General features: G+C 39.7%; 2 protein-coding genes across 4 annotated transcripts in view; one reads left to right on the top strand and one right to left on the bottom strand.

The window, feature by feature from the left end:
* Positions 1–26143, bottom strand: part of LOC103268749 (ras GTPase-activating-like protein IQGAP2) — a 114757-nt gene that overhangs the window by 84690 nt on the left and 3924 nt on the right. For all 3 annotated transcript variants that reach the window (XM_008066361.1, XM_008066353.1, XM_008066349.2), the window contains exons 2-4: positions 22959–23122; positions 8254–8344; positions 2041–2208 (exon numbers count right to left, since the gene is read on the bottom strand). In XM_008066361.1, the coding sequence (XP_008064552.1) occupies positions 2041–2208; positions 8254–8344; positions 22959–23122 (423 nt within the window). The remainder of the gene's footprint in view (positions 1–2040; positions 2209–8253; positions 8345–22958; positions 23123–26143) is intronic.
* On the top strand, positions 11813–17342 carry F2RL2 (coagulation factor II thrombin receptor like 2). Its single transcript, XM_008066340.1, has 2 exons — positions 11813–11964; positions 15909–17342. The coding sequence occupies exons 1-2, from the start codon at positions 11901–11903 to the stop codon at positions 16988–16990; spliced, it is 1146 nt and encodes a 381-aa protein (XP_008064531.1). The 5' UTR covers positions 11813–11900; the 3' UTR covers positions 16991–17342.

Here is a 26143-nt window from a genome sequence, read left to right on the forward strand (position 1 = left end):
AATGACCATCATTAAAAAAATAAAAATAAAAAATAGATGCTCGTTTGTATGCAGTGAATAGGGAATGCCTATACGCTGTTGGTGGGAGTGTAAATTAGTACAACCTTTATGGAAATTGCTACACAAATTTCTCAAAGAACTAAATGTAGATCTACCATTTGATCCAGTAATCCCACTACTAGGTAGCTACCTAAGGGAACAGAGCTTGTTATAATAACAAAGACACCTGCACCCACATGTTTATCACAGCACAGTTCACAATGACAAAGATGTGGAATTAACCTAAATGCCAATCAACTGATCAGTGGATAATGAAAATGTGGAATACTATTCAGCCATCAAAAAGACTGAAATAATATCTTTTGCAGCAACTTGGATGGAATTGGAGAAAATCATCCGAAGTGAACTAACACAGGAACAAAAAACCCAACACTGCACGTTCTCTTATAAGTGGGAGATAAACTTAGGATCTGCCAAGGCATAGAGAATGGTATAATGACATTGGAGACTCGGAAGGGGGAGGGAGGGAAGAGGCAGAGGGATGAAAAATCTCCTAGCAAGTACAATATGCACAGGTGGGAGTGTTGGGTACACTTAAAGTTCAGACTTCTTCACCAATATACAATGCAACCACGTAACCAAAAACTCTTTGAACCCCCCAAAAGCTATTGAAATAAAGAAAAAAAATTTAAAAGACTGAATTAAAAGGAAAGACATTCCACCATGTACATGGATCAGAGGATAACACTGTTGTGATAGCAAGACTCCTCAAATTGATCTACAGACTCAGAGTATCAGCCTACAAAATTCCCAGCGTTTTCCAGAAGAATAAATTGGATACCAAGGGATATTTTGACTGCTCACCAAAACATGGTACCTGGGAAGAGGAGTAGGGAAGTTTAGGAGGCAGAAGATAAACTAAGTTTGGGCTAGAATGGATTTGACATTTTGATGACTTGTCTAGGAGCTCAACATCTGCATTAATAATAAAGTCATGTAATTCTTTTCCAACTAAGGATAAGAAAGGGGACACTACAGTAATTCCTTATGAAGAGATCTGAATGGAGCAGAGAAGGGCTCAAAGGGGATCAGATGCTAAGTAAGAGAGAGTGGTCACTTTAATAATGTTAACAGAAAATTTGCTGAATTGGAGGGCAAAATCTTCAAGTTGGAAATATATCAAACCTAAAAGTAACTAACTTTACATAGGGTACTACTAGAGAGACTTTCAATTAAATTAAAAAAATTGTTTCCCCCTCTAAGTTCTACTTGTAAGGTATACTGTAGAATTTCATACTGTAGTATTTCTTAAAGATGAATAGTATTATATAAATGACTTGCAACATGGTATAAATAAAGACAGGTCTAGAAGTTGAGAGACACCTTGATCCCTGACACTAGGACAGAGTAAGTGCTCAAAACAAAAACTAAAACTAAAGGAATCTGATTAAAAATTAATTGTCCTCAGATCTATCATTTTCTCTATCTGAAATCTTACCAATGTGAGTTTCCAAATCTGAAAAAATGAGAATTAAGCTGCACGATCTCAAAGACACTTTCCAGAGCTAACAGTCTATGGTCTGCATTGAATTGAGCAGGTATAACTATTTGCCACAAGGTCTGCCAATTGACCCTTTGCAGAACAGTTCACTGTATTTTATTCCATATATTCAAAATTATTCTTTACTACTACTTAATATTGTATAATTATGTATCATTTGTTCAACAAGTGATTAAGTGAGAGAAATATTAGTGTAAAAACCTGTTTATACCACTGGAAAAATGTATCAATAAGCATGACTCATAGAAGGCAAAGTCTCCTCAAAGACAATATTTTCTCAATTCTGTGATGCCACCCATGTATTGTCACTGATTCATCACAGCTTTCCAAAAAAAAAAAAAAAAAATCTAAAATATTTTCTTTGCCAGAGAAAAAAAAATTCAGAAATACAATACTTGTCCTAAAATTAATAAAATACAGTACCACAGAAACCATAATATTTTAAATATTTAGTTTGTGCTAAGTAACAAAACACTTACCTCTTTCAGATTTGAGTTCTTTTGCCTTTACAAGGGCATCGTAGTACCTGTCAGCACATTCAGGGATTATGTTATTTGCATTGTGAGTAGAAGACTTCAATACAGATAAAGCATCACTTGACTTTTTTCTTTCCAAGCATTGATTAACATCAACAACTAGTGTAACCCCTGGATAATAAAAAAAAATTTATCATTAATGGTTATCATCTACTTACTCGAAAGGCATGCAAATATATAATTCAACCCTTTAGTTTATAAAAGCCACGATATGTCCTTGTGACTCTTGTGTAGTATTAAGCACTAGGTTGTGCTTGCCATCGTAGTCTATGAGATGGGGTGAGCGTACACCAACAGTAGATATGCAGCTCTGACCTTGGTCATTAATATGTATTTAAGAACCAGCTCTACAAAGACATTTATTTATTTTAGGATGATCAAAATGCTTTTTGCTCATGGAAATCTGTGTATTCTCTTATATTGTGCTATTATACTTAGCAAGAGTGTCAAAAATAACCTAAACAAGTGTTTCTTAAAGGCACAGCTAGTCGGTATGTGCAATGGTATCCAGAAACTTAATTTTGAACTAATTTAGACCAACAAGCATTTTATCCTGTTGAAAATTTCTACATTTCCCCACGAACAGAATCATATTAAACTCTTGGTTGCCTAAGGGCAGTTAAGTTAGTGAATTCTTTATTAGCCACTTTAGTTCCAGGTAAGAATGTTCTCGATTAACCAATGGAACCAGTGTTTTTCACAACCTGTAAGTGCACTGAGTTAGAAATATAGAACAAAAAAACAGAAGAAGCCAGGTTAAGATAGCTCCTAGATGTAAAAAGGTTTTGATGAAAAGAGAAAAGTGATGAGTATTTTTTCTTACACACACATTATACTCTACCACACAGTGTTACATTACATACTGTTATCAAATCACGTTCACATGTACATAAGCACTAAAGGGCTGAGGGAACAAGAAAAATAGCTTGACTTGAAACAGTCTGGAGTCTAAGTCATGCAAATCGGGAGGAACACACAGAGACCAGATGGTCGCTTCGATGGTTGCTGAACAAAAGGTAGAGTGGTATGTTTCTGTGCTCATACAGGGTAACAGGAAATGGGTGAACCATCCCCCTTTTCTCTTCCCCAAGAAAGCTTTGTAGGATGAGGAAAATGGAGTCCTGGCATTTGAGAAGTTTATGGTCTGAGAAATGTGGAAGGAACAAGTCAATGACAAAGCACTGTCACATGAATGACATGTGATAGCCTCATCTAACTAAGCCAATCAAATGTGACTTCCTGTTAAAGAGGATATTGCAGAAAGCACACATTTCCTGCATGTATTAATCCCATTGAGTACTGAAGTGCAAGGAGCAGGGTCACAGGTCAATTTCCAGAGCAGGAAATAAATGACGCTCATGACTTTACCTACTTACTCTCTTCTTTTTTGGGGCGGGTGTTGTAGTCTCACTGTCACCCAGGCTGAAGTGCAGAGGCATGCTCATGGCCACCCCAGCATGGACCTGATGGGCTCTGGTGTTCCTTCTGCCTCAGCCTTCCAAGTAGCCAGAACTACAGGTGTGAACTACCAGGCCTGGATAATTTTTTGATTTATTGTAGAGAAGAGGTCTCACCATGTTGCCCAGGCTGATCTCGAACCCATGGGCTTAGGCAATCCTCTCACTTCGGCCTCCCAAAGTGCTGGGATTACAGGCGTGAGCCACTGTGCCCAGCCCTTACTCTCTTCTTAATAGAATATTAAAAAAAAAAAAAAGAGCCGGGCTCAGTGGCTCAGCCTGTAATTCTGTGCCTTTGGGAGGCTGAGGTGAGTGGATTGCCTAAGCCTGTGGGTACGAGACCCACCTGGGCAGCAAGACCTCATCTCTACAATAAGTCAAAAAATCAGCCGGGTGTGGTAGCGCATGCCTGTAATTCCGGTTACTTGGAAGGCTGAGGCGGAAGGATGGCTGGAGCCCAGCAGGTCGAGGTTGTGGTGGCCAGGAGCGGCCACTGCACTCCAGTCTGAGCGACAGAGTGAGATTCCAACTCAAAAAAAAAAAAAAAAAGATATTTTGACTCCCTCCCTTACATATGACTTTCTAAAACATGCCTTAGAGAAAACTCTTACCTGGAACTCTCTAAAACATGCCTTACAGAAAACTCTAATAGAGCAGTTGCTGTCTAGCTCCTTAGTTTACCCACAGTCTCTGGTACATAGTAGGTGCCTAATGTTTGCTGAGAGCTGCCAGAAGAGTCCTCCTTGTCATTAAATTTGTGCTGTGCTATAATACAGTGGGTGATGCTCTCAAGGACCACAGAGGTGTTTGGGCGTATTTGCTTCTGTACTGATGGTATCTAACCCCTGTGCTTTTTAGTTTTTCCCTCTTCACTGCCAGTTTTCACTTTTTACTTACATCTGTGTGCCTGCCTGTGGCAGCCCACATACTTTCCCACCTTGTGATTTGTGGTTTCTGATGTGCTCTGAGCTAGAAGAAAAAGAACTGAAGATATGAGAGCTATGCCTAAGAAAAGAATCAACAGGCTGCAAGTGGTCAGCTGTGGGGTCCCCAGGGAATAAACTAGAGCAGCTTCAAATCAGGCTTTGAGACATCTACTTTGCTTACTTTCTTTTTGCTTAATCTGTGGGTTGTGGTTAAATTCCAGATAGTTCAAGGTGTCAGATAAATGATCTCCAGAAAATCACACATGTTTCTGCTAGGGAACAATTTAACAAACCTCCCATAAATCTCCCAAGAGATCCAAAAAACGTTCACTTTACATCTTAAGTCATATACCAGCAGAGTTTCTTTTGAGATGTGTATTCTCAGTGGAGACGATATAACCCTAAATAGGCAAAAATTGGCCCTTGTAAGGAAGGGAGTCAAAATATCTTTTTTTTTTTTTTTTTTTAAAGAAAATATAGTTTATTTAGAAAGTCAAGTAGAAAGAGAGAAAGAAAGAGGAGAGTCACCTCCCCAAGGTAGGGAAGGGGGCCAAAGCTTAAGAAAACATGGCCTGGCCGTAGCTCAAAGAGCATGTGGCCACACCATAGATTAGCAAGGCAATGGCGGTGATGGTCTGGCAATAGCCCCAAAAATCTTTTTATACAGCACAGGCCTACATATGGTACACAAGCAGTCATACAGTATATATGTAGCACGAACATTTCATGGTAAGGAGTAATTAGAAAAAAATGTCTGGAAAGAAGGAGAGTGCAATAATGAAAAAAAGAAGGCTAAAAAACACTGCTCTAGGGAGGCAAAAGCAGAGGCAAACTTACTTTAAGTGAGACTCTAGCGAAAGTGAACTCTGGGCCAAAATGAAGGAGACTTGAGTACTCTGCCCTTTTCAATCTTGCTTGTGGTAAAATACATGGGTCAACACATCTTTTATCAGATTATCTGAGAGTGTGTTTAATGCTTACAGCATGTGACTACAATCTGTTTCAAATCTTCATGCAGAGAATGAAGAACACTTTTTTTGTTTTGTCTTGTTTTGAGTAGGGGCCTTACTCTGTCACCCCCAGGCTGGAGTGCAGTGGCACAATCATGGTTCATCGCAGCCTCAACCTCCTGGGCTCAAGCAATCCTTCATGCTCAGCCTCCTGAGTAGCTGGGACTACAGTGATACATGCTACCATGTCTGGCTTAATTTTTTATGTTTTGTAGGGATAAGTTCTTGTTATGTTGCCCAGGCTGGTCTCAAACACCTGAACTCAAGCAGTCCTCCCACTCTGGCCTCTCAAAATATTAGGATTACAAGCATGAACCACTGCAACTGGCCAGAGAATGCTTTTAAAACATAAGATTAGATTCCTGTTGAAAATGGAAAATTCTCATCTCAGTGTCAGAATATAGAGGGTTTTAACTTCGGAAAATCTATTTTGTTGTTCTATGTTGTAGAAGAAAGTATATTAACTCTTCTGAGGGCCAGAACAGAGGGATAAGGGAGAATTTTAGATGTGCAAACATAAAACACACACAAAATCACACATTTGGAAAAACCTCTTACTTTTTAGTCAATAGAACCATGAGTCTCTATGTGAAAAACAGAATCAACTTAACATTTGAAGGCCAAATGTAAGAACAACAACTACATGAAAATTTTTAAAAACCCTAATTGTTTGATCTCTAAGAGGAACATCATGACCATTTTAGGTCATTTAAATATCTACATTACAATCTAATTTCTTTTTTTTTTTTTTTTGAGTTGGAGTCTCACTCTGTCACCCAGACTGGAGTGCAGTGGCCGCTCCCGGCCACCACAGCCTCGACCTGCTGGGGCTCCGGCGATCCTTCCACCTCAGCCTTCCAAGTAGCTGGAACTACAGGCGCGCGCTACCACACCTGGCTAATTTTTTTGATTTATTGTAGAGAAGAGGTCTCACCAAGTTTCCCAGGCAGGTCTCGAACCCGCGGGCTCAGGCAATCCACTCACCTCAGCCTCCCAAGGCACAGGATTATAGGCTGAGCCACCGAGTCTGGCTACAATCTAATTTCTTAAAAGCATCTCTTCAGGCTATGGCTACCTTCAATTTTATGTTTAGATTATTATCTCTTATGTAGGCACCTAAACCTTATTATTATTTTTTTGTAAGGAGTGGAGTACAGAAAGGAAAGACTTCAAAGTCCCTAAGGGTATAAATGTTCAGACTAGAGAGATACACATATTTTTCGAAGCTACAGAAATAAAAGCCAGATGTTTCTGACAGATGCTTCCAAAGTTTAAAAGCACATCTGTAGAGAAAGACTAAGGCATCTTAGAGCAGTCCATGGCTTGATACAACAAAACAGATTTTTTTTTTTTTGAGTTGGAGTCTCACTCTGTCACCGAGGCTGGAGTGCAGGGGCACACTCACAGCCACCCCAGTGACGAATTGCTAGGCTCCAGAGATCCTTCCACCTCAGGCTTCCAAGTAGCCAAAACTACAGACGTGCGCTGCCATGCCTGGCTAATTTTCGATTTATTGTAGAGATGAGGTCTCGCCAAGTTGCCTGGGCTGGTCTCGAACCCGCAGGTTCAGGCAATCCACTTGCCTCGGCCTCCCAAAGTGCTGGGATTACAGTCTGAGTCATCGAGCCCGTTCACGAAACAGACTCTAATCATGCCATGAATTGGCAGGTTAATGAGCTATACCTTCGTAAATCATATTTTAGTTTATATAGGGAATTCATATATGGAGAGAGTATATCAATTTAGAAGCCATTTCAGATTGTCATGTGAATTTTCATACTATTCCTCCTTTAAAAATAGAGGACTGAAATAAAACAGAAAATGTCATTTGAATCAATGCAGGGATTCTGCTAGTTGCTGATTATGCCTATTCCAACTCCTGCTCCAGAACCACAGGATGGGTTTGCAGACCCACTGTGCAATGGACCTGAGCTAAAACTCCAGTGATACTTGACCTCCATAAGTTCCCTCCTCTGACTGGTGGACCACAGTGATGTTTTGGTCTCCTGGAATGAGCATCAGTGCAGAGGCAGTGCTCAGTAATCTTCCCAAAGTCTGAGTCAGTCCTTTTCTCCATGCATGGTCACCCTGTTAATACCCTCTCCAGGTCCCTCTGGAGAAAAGCTGAGAGAAAGAGTACAGCAAAGATTTTTGGTAGTGTAGCAGAGTACTTCCTCAAGGGGACTGGCCTCCCCTTTACTGGAGGGATTCTGGTTTTGTAAATTGGCTCCAGTCTGGAAATTGATTGCAGGATTGTGGCTCTTTGTTTTTTATGATTCAAGTTGGAGTTCTGTTTACTTGACCTAGAACTTGTCCACTTGTATATTAAGTTAGAATTTAGTAGAATATCAGTCTATTTCACTTCTAGGAGCACCATTAGCCAACTACATAGGTCTTCTAGTGGCTCAGTTTCTCTGGAAAAACCCTGACTAATAACAATGAAGGGCATGGAAAGGAGAAAAAGGCATTCATTAAGCAGAAGTGTGCTAGTTTTCTAAGGATTAAGAGAAAAAAGGATTTGATTCCATTATCAAAGTTGAGAGTTTAAGAAGCATTTTTTACTTTCTGGATTTTTGTTCAGCAACAGTGTCTAATTTTGTTAAAGATAGTGTCTAATCACTGAAAATAGGGCAACGAACTTTAGGATAAGTAGGCATCCAAGAACAAAAGCTTGGTAAGACAGTCCAAAAGTTCTACGACTTCAGGCACAGGCCCAGATACAAGCAAGGCAAGTTTCAAGAGCAAAAACAGGCGAGGGCTTACATTGCTTTGCTGTGTCCTTGTCCATGTTGGCTTCATCAACAGCCTGCTGTATCTCATCCAGCCAGAGAACTTTAGAAGCACTGTCAGGGTTCTGGGAACAATGGCACAAAATAAAACAAAGAAGAGTGAATGATGAGGAAACCGAATTAATAACTGCTTTCAGAAGCCATTTCATTATAATTTCTATAAATTCTTAATCAGCTACTACCAAATACAATACAAGCTACTGAGACAGACCCCATCTAACTGCTTCTCCCTTCTTCCTTGCTACCCTTTATCCCAGCCTACCACCTCCTCCCACCTGGACAGCTGCATTGGTCTCCTGCTGGCTTCTCCTGCCTCTAAGCATGCTCTCTACCACAGTGGTCCTCTACGGAAATCCAGACGATGATCTCTTCAAACGGACATCTCAGTACACCGGTCCTCTGCTTAAACTCTCCCAAGTTGTCCTCTTCTCATAGGCAGTGGGACTTCAATCGTGTGCCCCTAAGTACCACCTGTGCCTCACCTCATATTCCTCCGCTTCCCTTTCCCTCTTCCAGAACTTCACACCAGCCTCCTTCAGACCACAACATTCTACCCTTGCTATATGGCTGCTGGTTTTTTCATATCATTCAGGCCTCAACTCAAATGCTACCTACTCCAAAAAAGTCTGCCCTGGCTAACCTAGTCAAATACTCTCTCCCTCAAAGCCACGCAACAAGTATGGTTCTCAAACTGTGCCAAGATGCTCCAGAGTACCATGGGATATTTTAAATTTGAGGAAAACACAGTGATACCTGACATTTATCAGACAAATATAATAACAAAGGAAAACATGGTGACTGCTCGTCAGGAGCAAGCAGTCTAGTGTAAGAGACAGATGTGTCAAGAAATAATTATAATGCAATGTGATCAGGACAATATCAGCTGTAGATATATGATCTCAAAATAGGCAAGAAAGGACTAACCTAAGGCAGGAGGGTTGAGTTGCAGAGGAGAAAAGACTAAGTAGTTAAGGATAACTTCAGAAAGGGAGTGATAACAGCAATGAAAATGTACTGAATTACCTTTATTACTTTACCTTTGGGTTGATGCTGATGATCCTGCTACAAATGAAGTTCTGGCATATATGAAATGGGACTTTCAGATAGCAACTGCATTTTAGAAACACTTGCCCAGGATTGCAAGTAAATTTTGTTATCAGTAGAAATATTTTCAAGAAAGATGTGACATTCCAATTAAAACACAGGAACATTTTACCCACGTATACGATAAATGTTGTGTTCTAAATCCCAAGTCAAGACTACGATGAATGAGAGGTAAGGACTCCGCACTGGTGCCATGGAGAATTCACTTCATCAGTTAAGATGGCTGGGGCAGGAAGAAGTACCATCCACCAACTCTCTTGCAAGCTTCTAAGCCTATTTTCCTCAGAGACTAATATGAGATAATGCATGTGGAAGGGCTCTGAAAATGAGATAAAATATCTGTTGTTTCATCCTGTAGCATCTGGATGGGCTAAGAGAGGCCTCTGGAAAAGGCTTAGTGCCTGCTTCCTCAATCATCTCCAGCTGCATGGCAAGCCACAAGGAAACCACCGGCTGTCAGGAAGATTTTCTACTTCTTTCGAAAATAGACGGGGAGATTCAAACAGCAAGCAAGACAAAAAGGGGACTACTAGAGGAGGAATAAAGAGAGGGAAGCAGGAACTATTTTTTCTCTATTTCCAAGCCCTGAGAGAACCAATACTCCCCAGGTAACTGAGCTCCGTAAGATTCATTTATACCTGTCTCAGTTTTTTGGAAGGATCTTTACCTTTCTTCGTAACTTATCACTGTAGAAAATGCACCACCCAGACTTTTACCCAGATGAGAAGGCAACTGCAACCCCACTTCAAAGCTGAAACTGTCAGTCTTATTAGCCAAACTAGAGACTTTGTAAATCAAATGCATTTAAGTCAACAGTTTAAATTACAACACATCTAACCTAAAGGCTGCTAGAGTTAAACACAAAATCAAAAGTAAAAACTGAATCCTATGGATGTAATAAAGTCTTTTTAACTGTTCACCAGAAGTTTGGACATAATACTGTATTTATGGATGACCTTGCCTCCACTTCAGCTAAACAACCAGGTTCAACTTAAGAGTTACAAATGGATTACATGACCAGAAACTAGGCCATGTGCAAAATCACAAATTCCTGCATTTAGATGATACACAGAAAAGTTTTAATTACACAAAAAATAACTTCTTAGAACTTTGTGGGCTTTAAAATTATTTCTGCAATACTTATGTAACTACATATTAAGTAGTTGAAGTATTAAACACTGATGTTTGATTGTAAAAATTTTGGTCTGGTGAAATTTAATCAAGATGTGAAAAGTTTCAACATATCAATTCCTTCCTAGGTTACCCCTCAACCTTCAAAGCTCGTGTGAAATTTGCATTTCCTGATTCTTGCTGCATTTTACAGGCAGCAGGTTATTAGGGTCTCTGGCTTCTTACATTTTGTCAGTTATAAGAAAATCTATGATGATATAGCTTTCTTTTTAAAACTGTACATTAAATATTTTCCAGAATATAACTCATAAAAACTTATATGATGTATAACAATATGAATGTACTTAACACCGCTGAACTGTTTACCTAAATAATGGTAAATTTTATGTTATGTATGTTTTACCACAATTAAAAAAAAAATCTTACTGTAGACCTGCTCACCACCACTTATGAAATAAGGGAGTCCTCTGTATTTCAATACTGTATTATGATTTTAGTTAAATCAAATGTGTTGGTCAGGAGGTCCCCCAGTTATCTGACCCTGACCCTACAGAGTACTGAATAGCTTAAAACACATTGTGTAACAACAAAAAACCAAAACAAACCCCAGAAAAACCAAAAACAACAACAACAAAAAATCCCATACACACCAAACCAAACCCACAAAAAAACCCCCACTTCCAGTCCCTTCAAGAAACAACCATAAAATCAAGTTCTGACCAGGCACTGATGACAAACTCAGAACAATGTGACACTGACAGAGAATTTTCAAAGTAATCAAGAACCCAAACAATTTTAAGTCCTTAAAAAAACTTTGTTTTCCATAATCAGCTTAATTTATAATTATGCAATATGCTTAAGAATTAAGATTTGAAATAGCTGGGAAGATAAGGAAAAGATAATTTCTGACAGCTCCATTATTAAGTAGAAATTATGTTCTGGAAGTGTGTTTTTTAAATGGGTAAAAAATGAGATATGGGACAGATTTAAAACTAATTGCTGCTCAGCATCTGTTTCAAGCTTAGTTTTGTACAAGGCTGTATACTTTCTGCCATTCTTTAGGTGCACATAAGTACACTGGCTAAGAATTATAGTACCTTTTCAGAACAGATTGTTGGGGTAGGTAAGAGTTAAATGACTTTTTTCAGGGATAACGTAACATACTCAGAGGCTCGGCCTGAGTCACTCATACTGAGACGACTAGTGGGTCACATCCTTTCCCTGCAGAGAACCAGGGTAAGCTTCCTGCCTGCACGGCACAGGAGGATGCACTTCTACAGACAAAACAAGGCTTCCACTTGCTGCTGACATGGAACTGAGGGGAACCTGTACTCCGTGACACTACACATTTCACAACATTGTATCAACGGGATTCAGGCCATCAACATGAAAGCCCTCCTCTTTGCGGCTGCTGGACTACTGCTTCTGCTGCCCACATTTTGTCAAAGCGGTAAGCTCTTCTCTCACAGGATAGGACAGGGATACTGGTTTGTGTTACTAAGTAAGGGTCAACTGAGCTTAATTTTCTTTGTGTCTCACACAAACTGCAAACCCAAAAGGCAGAGTTTGATTTTAGTTATTAATAGTAGTATCTGGAAGTGAATATCTATAGTTTGTTCATCTCTATTCAAACCTTGTCAAAAACTAAGTGTTCTTTACTGATATTTAAAAATCAGTGGCCTACTCAAGATCTTAGATAGCTATAATTAAGTCAAGAAGCAATTTTCTCTGTGAGAAGTTTTTGTGTATGCAAAAATTTTATCTAGCAAAGATAGCACTTTTTCAAGGTATTAAAAAAACAGCCTCCTGGCGAGACATAAATGGGAGAAATAAGAATATTGCCAGAAAGAGTGAGCAATCTGCTTTCAGTAGCCAGCAATGCTAATCAATCAGTGTTTCCAAAATGAAATACCTCTTTTGAGTGGTACCTGGGAATGCTCCACCCTCACCTGTGATTTTTAGATTTTAGAAATAAGCCTCCCAAATATTATCAGTTAACCGTGAATGTTCTTCCTATTTTCCCCATCACAAAGTTGGCTTGCAACTGCCTGCTTGCCCCCAATAAGCGAGTCTGGGATAGATCTACGTCCACCCCTTCTACTGTTAGGTCACACTCAGTGAGGGAGGGAAGAAGGGGGTGGGGGACAAGCAAGGCAGGGAAAAGAACAAGTTAAGCCAAAAACAACCCTCTGTAAAAGAAGGTTGCTTAACTGGGTAGTTGGACTCCCGGAGGCTGCCGCAGAGAACTCTGAAAACACCACGGGAGAGACAGCTGCACATGCGGGACTGATAAGTAGGACAAGGTCAGGCTCCTTCTGGGAGTGGATGGACAAATGCTGAGCAGCAGAGCTGCTAGAGAAATGAGGCCTGTGGAGGCGAGCCCTTCACGATGCTAACAGGGCTTACTGGAAGGGAAAAGCAAGGCCTCTAAAGGAGACAAAGGAAAGGGCAGTGAACTTGCTTTCTTTGCTATGGGTGGGGGAAGAAATGTGAAGCCCACTATCGACGGCTGAAGCCCATCCCTCTGGGTCAGTCCCCTCCATGGCCCTTTCTCAGGTTTGAAAAAATTTCAGAATTATTACATCCAATGGAAATCTGTATAAAGAATTCAAACACTTTTAAAAAAATAAAAATTAACAGTGAGTATATTCTTAAAGAAAACCAGGCTCTGAGGAGTAAAAGGCTCATTTTTAAGCAGAATCTGGCCTGGAATTCTCAAGAAAAGTGGAATCAAGTCAACTTCACAAGCACAGACTCTGTTTAGCATGTATGCAGATACCATGTCTTGCTCAATCACAGGAATCTTGAAAACGGACAAACACTTGGTTTCAACAATTCTCTTATCAGATCCTGAAGGGAAACAACTTGCAAGCATGTTTGGCCACCACTCTCTAGCTCTGTGCCTTGCTTTGAAGGCACTTCTCTTTGGGTGATGTCACATGCAAGAACTTTTCCAGAAGGCAAAAGTGAACAGGATTTCTGTGGCTGAACTGCAGACACACGACATGCTTTCAAAGACAGGCACAGAACACCACGTCCCATAGTTTTTTTTCCCTTTCCTTTAAGCGATCTTTCCTTTAATGACACCTGGTCACCTCACGCCACAGCTGTCAGGCTGCACTTCCTCTCTTTCACACAGTGAACCTGTTTGTGCAATCTCAGGGTTATAAGAGAGACTCCAGTTTTACCTAGGAGCAAACTTCTAGAGATTAAAGCAGGAAGAGAAACTGACTCTGAGTGAGAAACAAGTTATTAAACATTAACCTCAAGTACTCTCAACACAGGAATTCAGAGGTCGTGGGACAAGCTGTAACTGGCAGAGTACTGGCATTTTAAATCAGTAAGTTTAAGGTTTATATTTAGCATAAAAGTTCAGCTTAATGGTAGCATTAGAAATCTGAGAGAATCTATTTTCTATATATGTCAAAAATTACTTTATGAAAAACATTATGTAATAACAAACAGGTTGGAGCATTGAAGTTTATTTTGTTTAGAAATGGCCCTTTCAGGAATCAGGATTATTAACATTGACATGCCAAGTAATGTCAAATACTTATAGCACATAGGTGACATGTTTCATCTTTTAACAGATTCATTTCCAATTTCTTAGGCCCTCAAAGTGATTTTGTCTTCAGATTTTTCTTTCTTCGCTTCTTCTTCCCTTAAAATCTGGCACTTCCACTGAAGTCTATCTTTGAATTATTTCTTCTCTTACCTCTCCCTGGGTCATCTCAACCACTCCTGCTAAATTGAACTATAGCTTCCATGACGACTACAATAATCAATACCTTGAATTTGGGCTCCTGGAATTCTGGAGTCCACATTTAGCTTTTCCAGATGCTAGACATTTTATATACTAACATTCTGCCAGCAACTAAACTCAGCAATAGCAAGAACTGATATGTTAGCTTCTCCTCATCCTGTCCCCTTGTCCCATCTCAGTTAATGGCATCCTCCCCGTCCAAGGCACTTTTGTCTTCTGCCTCTCCCTCACTGCCTCCCTATAGCCTACAGAAGCCAAGTTCCTTTGAGCCCTCATCACAGTTTCATGTGTTCACCGTCAACTTTCACAACCACTGCTCTAGTTCAGTAACTCACCATGTGAATGATTACAGCAGTCTCTAAATCAGGACCCTTTGCCTCTAACTTCGTTACCTTTTCAATCTGTTCCCTACACTGTCACCAAAGTCATCTTAAAAAGAAGACATAAGCAAGGCTATATTAGTTGCTTATTGCTGCTATAACAAACAATCGCAAATTGAGTGGTTTATAACAGCACAGATTTATTACCTTATACTTCTGGAGGTCAGAAGTCTTAAAATCAAAGATGTTGGCAGGGCTGTGCTTGTTCTACAGCTTCTAGAAGCTACCTGCATTCCTTGGCGTATGACCTCTTCTTCCATCTTCAAAGCCAGCAGCACAGAATCCTCAAATCTTCTCTCTGGCTTTGACCCTCTCATGGCCCCCTTATAAGGACTCCTACAATTACATCTGGCCCATCCAGACCATTCAGGATAATCTCATTTTAAGATCCTTAATGAAAATACATCTCCTAAGCACCTTTTGCCTTGTAAATAACACATCTATGGGTTTCAGGGATTAGTAGGTGGAATCTTTGGGGTCATTTTTCTGTTTACAGTAGTCATTCCTCTATTCAAAACTGTGTGTGCAACTCCAGTATCTATGAGTAGGAACACGATTTCTTAGGACAGTAGAGAATCCCTTCAAGAATCTGGCTATAACCTATTCCTTCAAATTCATCTCTCAGAGACACCTTATTGGTATAAGACAGGGCATTTTTATGCACCTTCTCCACTAGTCAGAGTTATTTACAGATAGGAATGGAGTTTATTTGAAACTCTGTGCCAAAGGCACAGAAGTATACAATGCAACTTTACTGAATCAATGTGCCTGGCACTCCTAGATCCCATGTAGGACCCTGTTATGCCTCTGCCCACTCATTGACAGCAGAATCTGGTTCATCCATTAAAATTCCATCTCTTTATGAACCTTGCTCATCTTTGCTCGAGTTCATCTTCTCCTTGACATTTGCTGAATCGGTTAACTACTGTCATGCATACACAGTTTATAGTCAACAGAACATTTTCCAACACTATTTATTTCTTCTAATAGTATTATGAACACTTTATATACACCTTATATACAAAGAGTGGGCATCTAGTTCTTATTCCTGCAGGGGATAGCATGGGGTATATAATCTATATTAAGTATATGATTGTTGATTGCCTCATCTAGAATGATTTTGAAAGGTAAAGTTGATCCTAAATTCTACAACCATAGAAATTATATAACATAAAACATTTTGTTTTCTTTTCTCTTGAACCATACATATGGTTTGGCAACCAATCATATAATACTTCCTTTCCATTACAGGCATGGAAAATGACGCAAATAACCTGGCAAAGCCAACCTTACATATTAAGACCTTTCGTGGAGATCCCGCAAATACTTTTGAAGAATTTCCCCATTATGTCATAGATGGCTGGACAGAAGACACCACAACTGGCATAACTGGAAAAATTAAGTGCCCTGAAGAAAGTGTTTCGAGCCTCCATGTGAATAATGTTACCATGGGGTATCTGAGCAGTCCCTTAAGTACCAAGCTGATCCCTGCCATCTATATCCTGGTGTTTGTGGTTGGCATGCCAGTCAATGCCCTAGCCCTGTGGATGCTCTTCTTCAGGACCAGGTCCATTTGTATGACCATCTTCTCCACTAACCTGGCCATTGCGGATTTTCTTTTTTGTGTCACACTGCCCTTTAAGATAGCTTACCATCTCAGTGGGAACAACTGGGTGTTTGGAGAAGCCATGTGCCGAGTTACCACAGTCATCTTCTACGGCAACATGTACTGCTCCATTCTGTTCCTGGCCTGCATCAGCATCAGTCGCTACCTGGCCATAGTGCATCCCTTCATTTACCGGGCGCTGCCTAAGCGCAACTATGCCTTGCTAACATGTGTGTTGGTGTGGGCAACAGTTTTCTTATACATGCTGCCATTTTTCATCCTGAAGCAGGAGTATTACCTCATCCAGCCAGGTATCACCACCTGCCATGATGTTCACAACACGTGCGAGTCTTCATCTCCCTTCCAACTTTACTACTTCATCTCCTTGGCATTCTTTGGATTCTTAATTCCATTTATGGTTATTGTCTATTGCTACATGGCCATCATTTGGACACTTAATGCATACGATCATAGATGGCTCTGGTATGTTAAGGCGAGTCTCCTCACTCTTATGATTTTTACCATATGCTTTGCTCCAAGCAATATTATACTTATTGTCCACCATGCTGACTACTACTACAACAACGCTGATGGTTTATACTTTATATATCTCATAGCTTTGTGCCTGGGAAGCCTGAATAGTTGCTTAGACCCATTCCTTTATTTTTTCATGTCAAAAATTGCAGATCACTCCACTTCTTACCTTACAATGGTGAAGTCATCTTAGAGAACAAGGAAAGCTCTCTGTGAAAACAGATATTCTTGGGACAACATATGTATCATGCAAAGAGCTCTACCTTCCATTTTTGACCTCCTAAGAAACAGTGCTTCAAAAATCAAACATTACAGAAGCACTAGTAATTTTTAAAAACACTTTATCAGTATTTTAAGAATGTTAGCGCAGGAGGAAGGCCACCAGCACTCTCCTATGGCAACCGGCACATCTCCGTTTGCCTTACTGCCACATCAAGCTCTTGAAATCTCCATCTTCCCTTCTTCTGTGAGTGGTATTGACATCTGAGAAATGGAGCATCATCTTTGATTGTTTTGTCTCCTTTGACTCTCATGCGGGCAGCTGCCTCATCAGCTGACTCTATCTTTGTAGTGTCCCTCACTAGGATCCCTTATCCTAGTCCCACCTTTGTCTCCTAACTATTCTCTTCACTGCCAACCTCCCCTGCACCTCACAGAATGTGCCAAGTTACTCCTCCTCAGATATCAATTTGTATATATCACTCAAAACCCTCCCTTGACTCTCCACTGCTTCTTTAATAAAATCTTTAGCCTGACATTCAAAGCTTACTTTCTAATCCAACGTCCTGGTAAACCTCAGCTGTAATGTAGGCACCAGCCAAACCTCTTCCTTTGCTGTGATCTTGACTTTTTCACTCTTCACTTCTGCCTCTGACTGAAAAGCTAGTTCTTAACATCTTTGCCTTAATTCTGTCCACCTCCTGAAGTCCTCAAAGGACCATCCTTCCCTGATTCTCATGCTAGAAGTGTCCCTTTTCTCACCTGAACTTCCCAAGTACTTTTTATTATACTATGTATCATTGGCACCTACATATAGTTCATTTATATACAAATATTAATTCCACGAACAAGCATACTATGTCTAACCGAGAAGGTGCTCATCCCTTTCCTCATTTCCCCAGGCCCATGTCTTCATAGGGCCCAGCTCAATGCTTTGCATATCATGAGGCTGAATAAGTGAATTTTGAAAATTCCAAAGCTTCTAGATAGCACGGAAGTCGGGTAAATTCATACTGAAAGGCAAAACACACTCTGTATGACATGGAATGACATTATTTCGGGTTCGGCATATTAAAAAAAAATAATGATGCTAGACAAAAGACTATACTCATATGGTCACTGAGAAGTTTAAAATAATGCCCTCCCAATTTTTCTTTCTTAGACATAGTTTTTAATGGGAAAATGATATTTTATAAAAGCCCAGTATATTCCTGTGGGGAAATGACTATGTTTCTCTCAATTTAGGATTAGACAGGAGGTAGGATACTAGTGGTTAAGAGTGGGTGGTGGTAGTGATTATAAATGAGGCTGAGAAAACCTTCAGGCATGAAGGATTGCTGAGATGAATTTACAAAGCCTGTAGGAATGTGCACTGACTACTTTGTAATGACTATCAAAACAATAAAAAATATTTTAAATGCACATTTTTAAATGTGCAGAGCTTCCTATTTTGTTGGACTTAGATACAAAACTTGCATATCAAAACCCTTTACAGTATGCATGTGGTTATATAAATAGGAAAACTTAGGTAAACACTAAAGTGAGCAAGAAACACAAATCTCAAATTTCATAAGAAAAACGCTCAACATCACTAATCATAAGAGAAATGAAAGTCAAAATCACAACAAGATGACATCTCACAACAATCAGAATGGCTAACAACACATGCTGAGGAAGTTGTGGAAAAAAGAAAAGCTTATACACTGTTGGTAGGAATGTCAACTATTTCAGCCCCTGTGGAAAGCAGTCTGGAGATTTCGCAAAGAACTAAAAATAGAATTACCATTTGATCCAGCAATTTCATTACCTGGTATCTACTCAAAAGAAAATAAATCATTATATAAAAAAGACACCTGCACTTGTATGTTCATGACAGCACTATTCATGATAGCAAAGTCATAAAACCAATGTAGGTACTCATCAACAGATGACTGGATAGAAAAATATGGTGTGCATATGTATATTTGTGTGTGTATACACACAGATGAAACTGAAGGCCATTATCCTGAGTGAAACAACTCAGATACAGAAAAATCAAATACTGCATGTTCTTACCTATAAGTGGGAGCTAACCAGTGGGTGCTCATGGACATACAGAGTGGAAAAACAGACACTGGAGATTCCAAAAGGCGGGAATATGAGGGGTGAGGGATGAAATACTACCTAACAGAAGAACACTACTCAGGAGATAGGTACACTAACAGTCCAGACTTCACCACTATGCAGTTCCATGTAATAAAACTGCATTTGCACCTCTTAAATCTGTTTTTTAAGAAGTTTCAAGACGATAAAAACTTAAACGGAGGCAACTGATTTCTGAAAATTAAGTCATCAACAGTTATATAGTTTTACCTAGAAGAAAAAAATAACAATATTCACTTGTCAAAAGTACACCATTTTAATAAAGTATACATCCAAGGAGCAAAAGAGGATTTTTTTTGGTATGGTGTAATTCATTTATTTACAAGTAAAAGCCTTATTTATTTATTTGTTTGTTTATTGACGAGTCTTGCTCTGTCACTCAGCTGGAGTGCAGTAGTGCAATTACATGAGTATAGCTTACTGTAGCCTTGAACTTCTGGGTTCAAGCAATCCTCCTGCCTCTGTCTCCCAAATAGCTGGGACTACAGGCATGTACTGCCATACCTGGCCCAAAGCCTTCAATTTAAAAATAGCTCACAATTCACTGCCTCTGGTGAATAGAAAAATGTGTTCTACTCTGCTAAGTATATGCCTACATGCTCATTAACCAATCTATCCCGAAGAGGCAAAAGGAATATGGTGCCTACACAAGGTTATACTTAAAATACTGTTAAACAGGACCAAGAATCCTTCCTAGCTTCCATCACTGTCCTCAATCTTTGATAAAACTGAGCATCTATTCTGTGAAGATGATATCCACTGTGACCTTTAATGGCTGTATACTTTGGCACAAGTTTTACTTTATATTGACAATACCGACAATATAATTTTCTTCTATTGTTTTCCAAGGCCAGATGTTAGGAAAACAAGGTACAAAAATACAACTGGAAATTTTTAAGAATCAAAGCAGCAGAGGCTGCCAGGTGCAGTGGCATGCACCTGCAATCCTCGCTATTTGGAGGCTGAGGTGGAAAGATTGCTTGATCCCAGGAGTTTGAGACCAGACTAAGAAACATAGCGAGATCCTGTCTCAAAGAAAAAAAAATAACAGAAGTTAAAAAACACAAAGACCGTGCCAACAGCAGCCTGAGAAAAGAAAGTTTCAAAATTAATGGATGGAGAAAAAAACTATGCTTAAAAATATCAGTTTAACCAAGTATAATTTATTGCTCAGTAATTTATTGCTCAGAACTTCAGTGCTGTAAAACTGTTAGCAATTGCCAATATATTTAAAGCCCCCAATTTTATAGGCCAAAAGTGGTTTACCACCAGAACTCGAGGCTCCATATTTAATGCTCTAATCATACCATAAAATCCACACATAGGAAGAATGCCCAGTGCAGAGCTGGCACCATGTATATGGGCAGTGGAAAGGCTAGAGAGCGCCCTGGAGGAGTCTTATGGAATTCTAGTTCAATTCTGAGCCCTTTGATTGGACTGCTCCGGAGTGGATCTGCACTGCTTGCCTACGAAAGGCCTTGGGTTTGTGGGGTCAGTCTCACCTCTAAGACAAACCCCTAAGAGGCTGTGGGCAGAGAGGCACTTAGATCTATCTCTACCCAGTCCTAGAAGATCCTATCTTTGGTATCTTGGCAGAGCTGATCTGTGTCTAGTAAGAATCTTGTGGCACAGACATCACTCACCCCTGACTTGGGAGGCAGCCACAGGTACCCACAATAATAGTAGCTACATTATTTAAGCACTTTTTTGGGGGCCAGGCTCCATGCTAAATGCTATAGCTACACACACTCACACATATTCATAATTAATGCCATTAAATATAATTATATACTAACATATGATTTATTATAGTACATTTACGTATTATATATTCTCATATAGCCTTTACCATAATCCTTTAAGATGGGTACTCCTATTTTCATTTTATCCATGGGAAAAGAAAGCACATAGAGATTCAGTGACGTGACCAAGGTCACACAGTTAATTTGTGACAAAGCCAGGATGTGCATGGTGCCTGTCTCCAAAGCAAATGACTTTCTCTTCCAATGCCAGTAAGTTTGCCATGTGCCACAGCTACAGCCACCTCAGTGGGAACAGCGAGGAGGAGGCCCACTGTCCTCCCCTTAGGATGTGGGAACATGAGGCTTAGGTTTGCATTCTTGCTCTTCCACTTACTGGCATCCTCAGGCTCATTAACAGCAGAGGAAAGAACATCCAGCCCTCCCTCAGCTGGTGTTGTGCCGGGGGTGGGGGGGTGCAACTGCCCTCACTGTCAGAAGGTAGCAGCACAGAAGGCTCCACAAGGGAGATACTTTCCTCCCTCTTCCATGGGGCCGTTTAGTGGTGTGGAACAAACAGGGTTTACATTGGCTTTCAAAAGTTTAGTAACACTACATAATACATGCACTCCTTAAAAAAATGTAAAAATCCAAAACAGTACAAAAACAGAGTTAAAAAGAAATCTCCTATCTAAACTAGCCTTCAGGTTCACCTTCCAGAAGGTATCCTACCCCCAGAAATACTTTATACAGACATGAGTGTGTGTGTCCCCACCCCCAACACACACACACGGCATGTACTCCATTTTTACACACATGGAAGCATGCTTTTCTTGCTTAACAACATTTAGGTTGTTTGTGGTATTTTGGTACTGCAAACAAAGCTGCAATAAACATATTTTTCCATCTACCTTAATGCATAATAATATGCTTCTGAATAAGACAGACTTGGGCTGTAGTCCCAGAACAAATTACCTTTTGAACAGCTTTGGACAAGTTACTTAACTTTGGTTTCATTATCTGTAAGATGGCAACTGTGATGGCAAAATGATTCAGAGCGCTGTTATAAATTGTTATGATGATTAAATGAGATAATATGCATAAAATACCTAATACCATGCCTAGCAAATAATGGGTTCCCAAAAAGTGTTTACTTTAACCAAGGTTTTGGATGAGGTATTTTCTGGATTCTGAAGACCGAGACAGAGGAGATGCCCACCCCTTTTTACTCGGCCTGCATCTGGGGATGTGGCAGCCACAAGTGGCAAGGTCTCTCAGATGGCATCACTCCCACTCTTGGGTGACAGGTCACACAAGCCTCACTACTCAGCTCAGTATGCTTCTCACAGTGGCCAATCTCTGTGGGACTACTCATAATAGCAAGACAAGCTCTGTGTACAGATAAAAGCCACTACTCTTCAAAAGTACTCTGGCCAGACCAGTCTCATCCCATGCCCAGACCAAACCATGCTGGTACCACCTGTCTGCATCACACTGCTCTCCACTCGCCCAACCAACTCTTCCCTACTTTCCAGGCACAGCTCCTGTTCTACCTCCATGCCAACTTCTCTTAGGATTCTAGTCCCCAATAATCCCAACTTTCTCTAATCACTCTGTATAACTCATTTTGACACTCTGCACTTACTTATCTCTGCTATTATTTAACTATATGAGAATGTCCACTGCCTCAATAAGTTTCTAAGCATTTCAAGGATAAAGTCAGAGAGTGTTCAAATGGTTTCACCTATCCTTTTGTATCCTCTTCTCCTCTACCAGGTGCCACGGTACTGCACTGCACACACAGTACATACTCCGGAAATATCCAGCAAATTGGACTAGCCACAACTGCGTTTTTGGTGAAAAACACAGCTCTAGAGGCAGTTTTCCTCTAATGTTTGGCACCAGGAAAATAACGGCCCTATTATTTCCAATCGAATTCATGGGCAATTGCTGGAACAAGAAGCTCATGAGATTTAAGGCTAATGGGTCAAAAACTCTCCCTCCTACCCCACCCCTTATCTAGTCTGTAAATATAAAAGAAACAAACATGCTGAAGCTTACCTTGAGTTTTTGTGACTTGGCATGGTATAAAACATCCTGGTAGTGCTGGGCACAAGCTGGGTCCACATCTCTAACATTTGCTGTCGGTAACAGCAAGGTTTCTAAGGTCCTCCAAGGATTCCCTTCATCAATAGCTTCATTGATGTATCCTATAGCTACAATTCCTAAAAAAATAAAGAAAAGTTTTCCTTTTAAGTCATAGTACTTACAAGTTCCTTAGTGTCACCTATCACAAAGAGCTAATAAAGGAACTTTCTTTCTTTGTTGTTTTTACAACGTCTATTTTCCCCACTTGCTGGGCAGCAGAGATGGAGGAGAAATCAGAACTTACAAGGTGTATTTTCCCCACTTGCTGGGTGGCAGAGACAGAGGGCACACCTCATCAACAAGGGTGTCTGCACAATGAATATTTGTATACCCAACCTTGACTTGTACCCCATAATTTTAAAATAAAAATTAAAAGAGGAACTTTCAACAAGGCTGCTGGATATAGGATCAATACACAAAAACCAGTTATGTTTTTATACACTCATAATAAGCAATTGGAAATAAAATTAAGAAAAAGTTCAGTTCATAAGAGTCCAACTAAGTATATATTTTAATTATTAAAAAACAGAAATTATTTAAAAAATTTAGAAATTATTTAACAAAAAAACCCAACATGTACTGAAAACTTAAAACACCACTGGAAAAAAATTGAAGACAACTTAAATAAATGAAAAGGCATCCCATGTTCAAGAATTAGAAGATTTAACATTGTCAAGATGGAAATACTCCTTAATCTATTCAATCCAACCTTTATCAAAATCCCAGCTGCCTTTTGTAAAAAGAAATTGACAAGTTAATTCTAAAATTAATATGGATATACAAGGAACTAAAAATAACCAAGGCAATCTTGAAGAAAGAATAAAGTTGAAGGACTTTTCCCAGTTTCAAGACTTACTAAAAAGCACAGTGATCAATACTGCATGGTATTGCCATAAGGATAAACATACAGATCAATGGAGTAGAACTGGGAGTATGGAAATAAACCCTTATATTTATGGTAATTTTGTTTTTGACAAGTGTGCCAAGAAAATTCAATGGGGACGGAATAATCTTTATAACAAATGGTTATAAGTGGTGCCAGGATAAGAATAATGCATAAGATAATGCAGGATAAGAATAATGCATGCATAAGAATGAAGTTGGTCCCTTACACATCACACTATACACAAAAATTAACTCAAAATCTATCACAGACCTAAACTTAAAAGCTAAAACCATAGATCTTTTAGAAGAAAACAGGAGTAAATCTTTGTAACCTTGGGTTAGACAGTTATTTTTTGGCTATGATGTCTAAAACACAAATAACAAAAGAAAAATATAAATGGGACTTTGTGAAAACGAAACTTCTTGTGTTTCAAAAGACTACATAAAAAAATGTAACCTGCCGGGCTCGGTGGCTCAGCCTGTAATCCCGTGCCTTTGGGAGGCTGAGGTGAGTGGATTGCCTGAGCCCGCGCGTTCGAGACCCGCCTGGGTAGCGAGACCTCATCTCTACAATAAATCAAAAAAAATCAGCTGGGCGTGGTAGCGTATGCCTGTAATTCCGGCTACTTGGGAGGCTGAGGTGGAAGGATCGCCGGAGCCCAGCAGGTCGAGGCTGTGGTGGCCGGGAATGGCCACTGCACTCCAGTCTGGGCGACAGAGTGAGACTCCAACTCAAAAAAAAAAGGTAACCTAAAAGATAAGAAAAAATACTTGTTTGTGTATAGTGATAGATAGGGGTCCTGTTTCAATCTTCTGCATGTGGTCAGCCAGCTTTCCCAGCACCATTTACTGAACAGGTTCTCCTCTCCGCAGTGGTTGTTGGTGGAGGCTTTGTTGAAGATAAGTTGGTTGAGAAATTAAGGTTTTGTTTCCAGAATCTCTATCTTGCTTCATTGGTCCAAATGCCTGCGTTCTTGTACCAATACCGGGCTGTTTTGATTATTGTAGGCCTTATAGTAAAGTTTAAAGTCTAGAAGTGTGATTCTTTTACAAAGGATTGTTTTGACTATTTGTGGTCATTTATGTTTCCATGTGAAATTCTATACTGTCATTTCCATGTCTGAGAAATATGATGTTGGTAATTTAAAGGGCATTGGGTTGAATCTGTAGATTGTCTTTGGTGGGATGGACATCTTAACAATGTTGATTCTTCCTATCCATGAGCATGGAATATTTTTCCATTTGTTTGTGTCTTCTTGGATTTCTTTGAGCTTTCTGTAGTTTCCTTTGTAAAGGTCTTTCACTTCCCTGGTTAGGAAGATGACAAGGCATTTCATTTTTTTCGTGACTATTGTGAATGGGACTGTGTTTTTTATTTGGTTCTCTGTTTGTTGTTGGTGTATAAGAATGTGACTGTCTTTTGCATGTTTACTTTGTACCCTGAGACCTTGCCAAAGTCCTTTATCAGTAAAGGGAGGTTTCTGACAGATTCTCTTGGGTTTTTGAGGTAGAAGATCATTATCATCAGCAAAGAGGGATAACTTAACTTCCTCTTTTCCTATTTGGATACCTCTGATTTCCTCCTCTTGTCTAATTGCTCTAGCTAGGACTTCCAACACAATGTTGAACAGGAGGGATAAGAGTGGTACATATGACAAAGGCCTAACACCCAGGATTTACAAGGAACTCAAATGTGCCGGGAAAAAAAAACCAAAAAACAAAAACAGGCCCATTAAAAAGTGGGCAAAAGACATGAACAGACACTTCTCAAAAGAAGATATATGGGCAGCCAACAGACACATGAAAAAGAACTCAGTCTCACTAATCATCAGAGAAATACAAATCAAAACCATATTGAGATACCACCTAACCCCAATAAGAATGGCCATTATTAACAAAATAAACAACTGATGCTGGTGATGGTGTGGAGAAAAAGGAACACTTTTCCTTTCTTGGTGGAAATGCAAACTAATTCAACCTCTATGGAAAACAGTGTGGCAATTTCTAAAAGAACTAGAAATTGACCTTCCATATGACCCAGCAATTCCCCTGCTGGGAATATACCCAGACAACTCAAATCATTCTACAAAAAAAGATACCTGTACATGCCTGTTTACTGCAGCACTATTCACAATAGCAAAACATGGAACAAATCGTGCTGCCCATCAAAACTGGACTGGATAAAAAAAAATTTGGTACAGATACACAATGGA

The sequence above is a fragment of the Carlito syrichta genome, unplaced genomic scaffold, assembly GCF_000164805.1.
Source record: "Carlito syrichta isolate Samal-C Ts95f unplaced genomic scaffold, Tarsius_syrichta-2.0.1 Scaffold104879, whole genome shotgun sequence".
In the NCBI taxonomy this organism is placed as follows: Eukaryota; Metazoa; Chordata; class Mammalia; order Primates; family Tarsiidae; genus Carlito; species Carlito syrichta.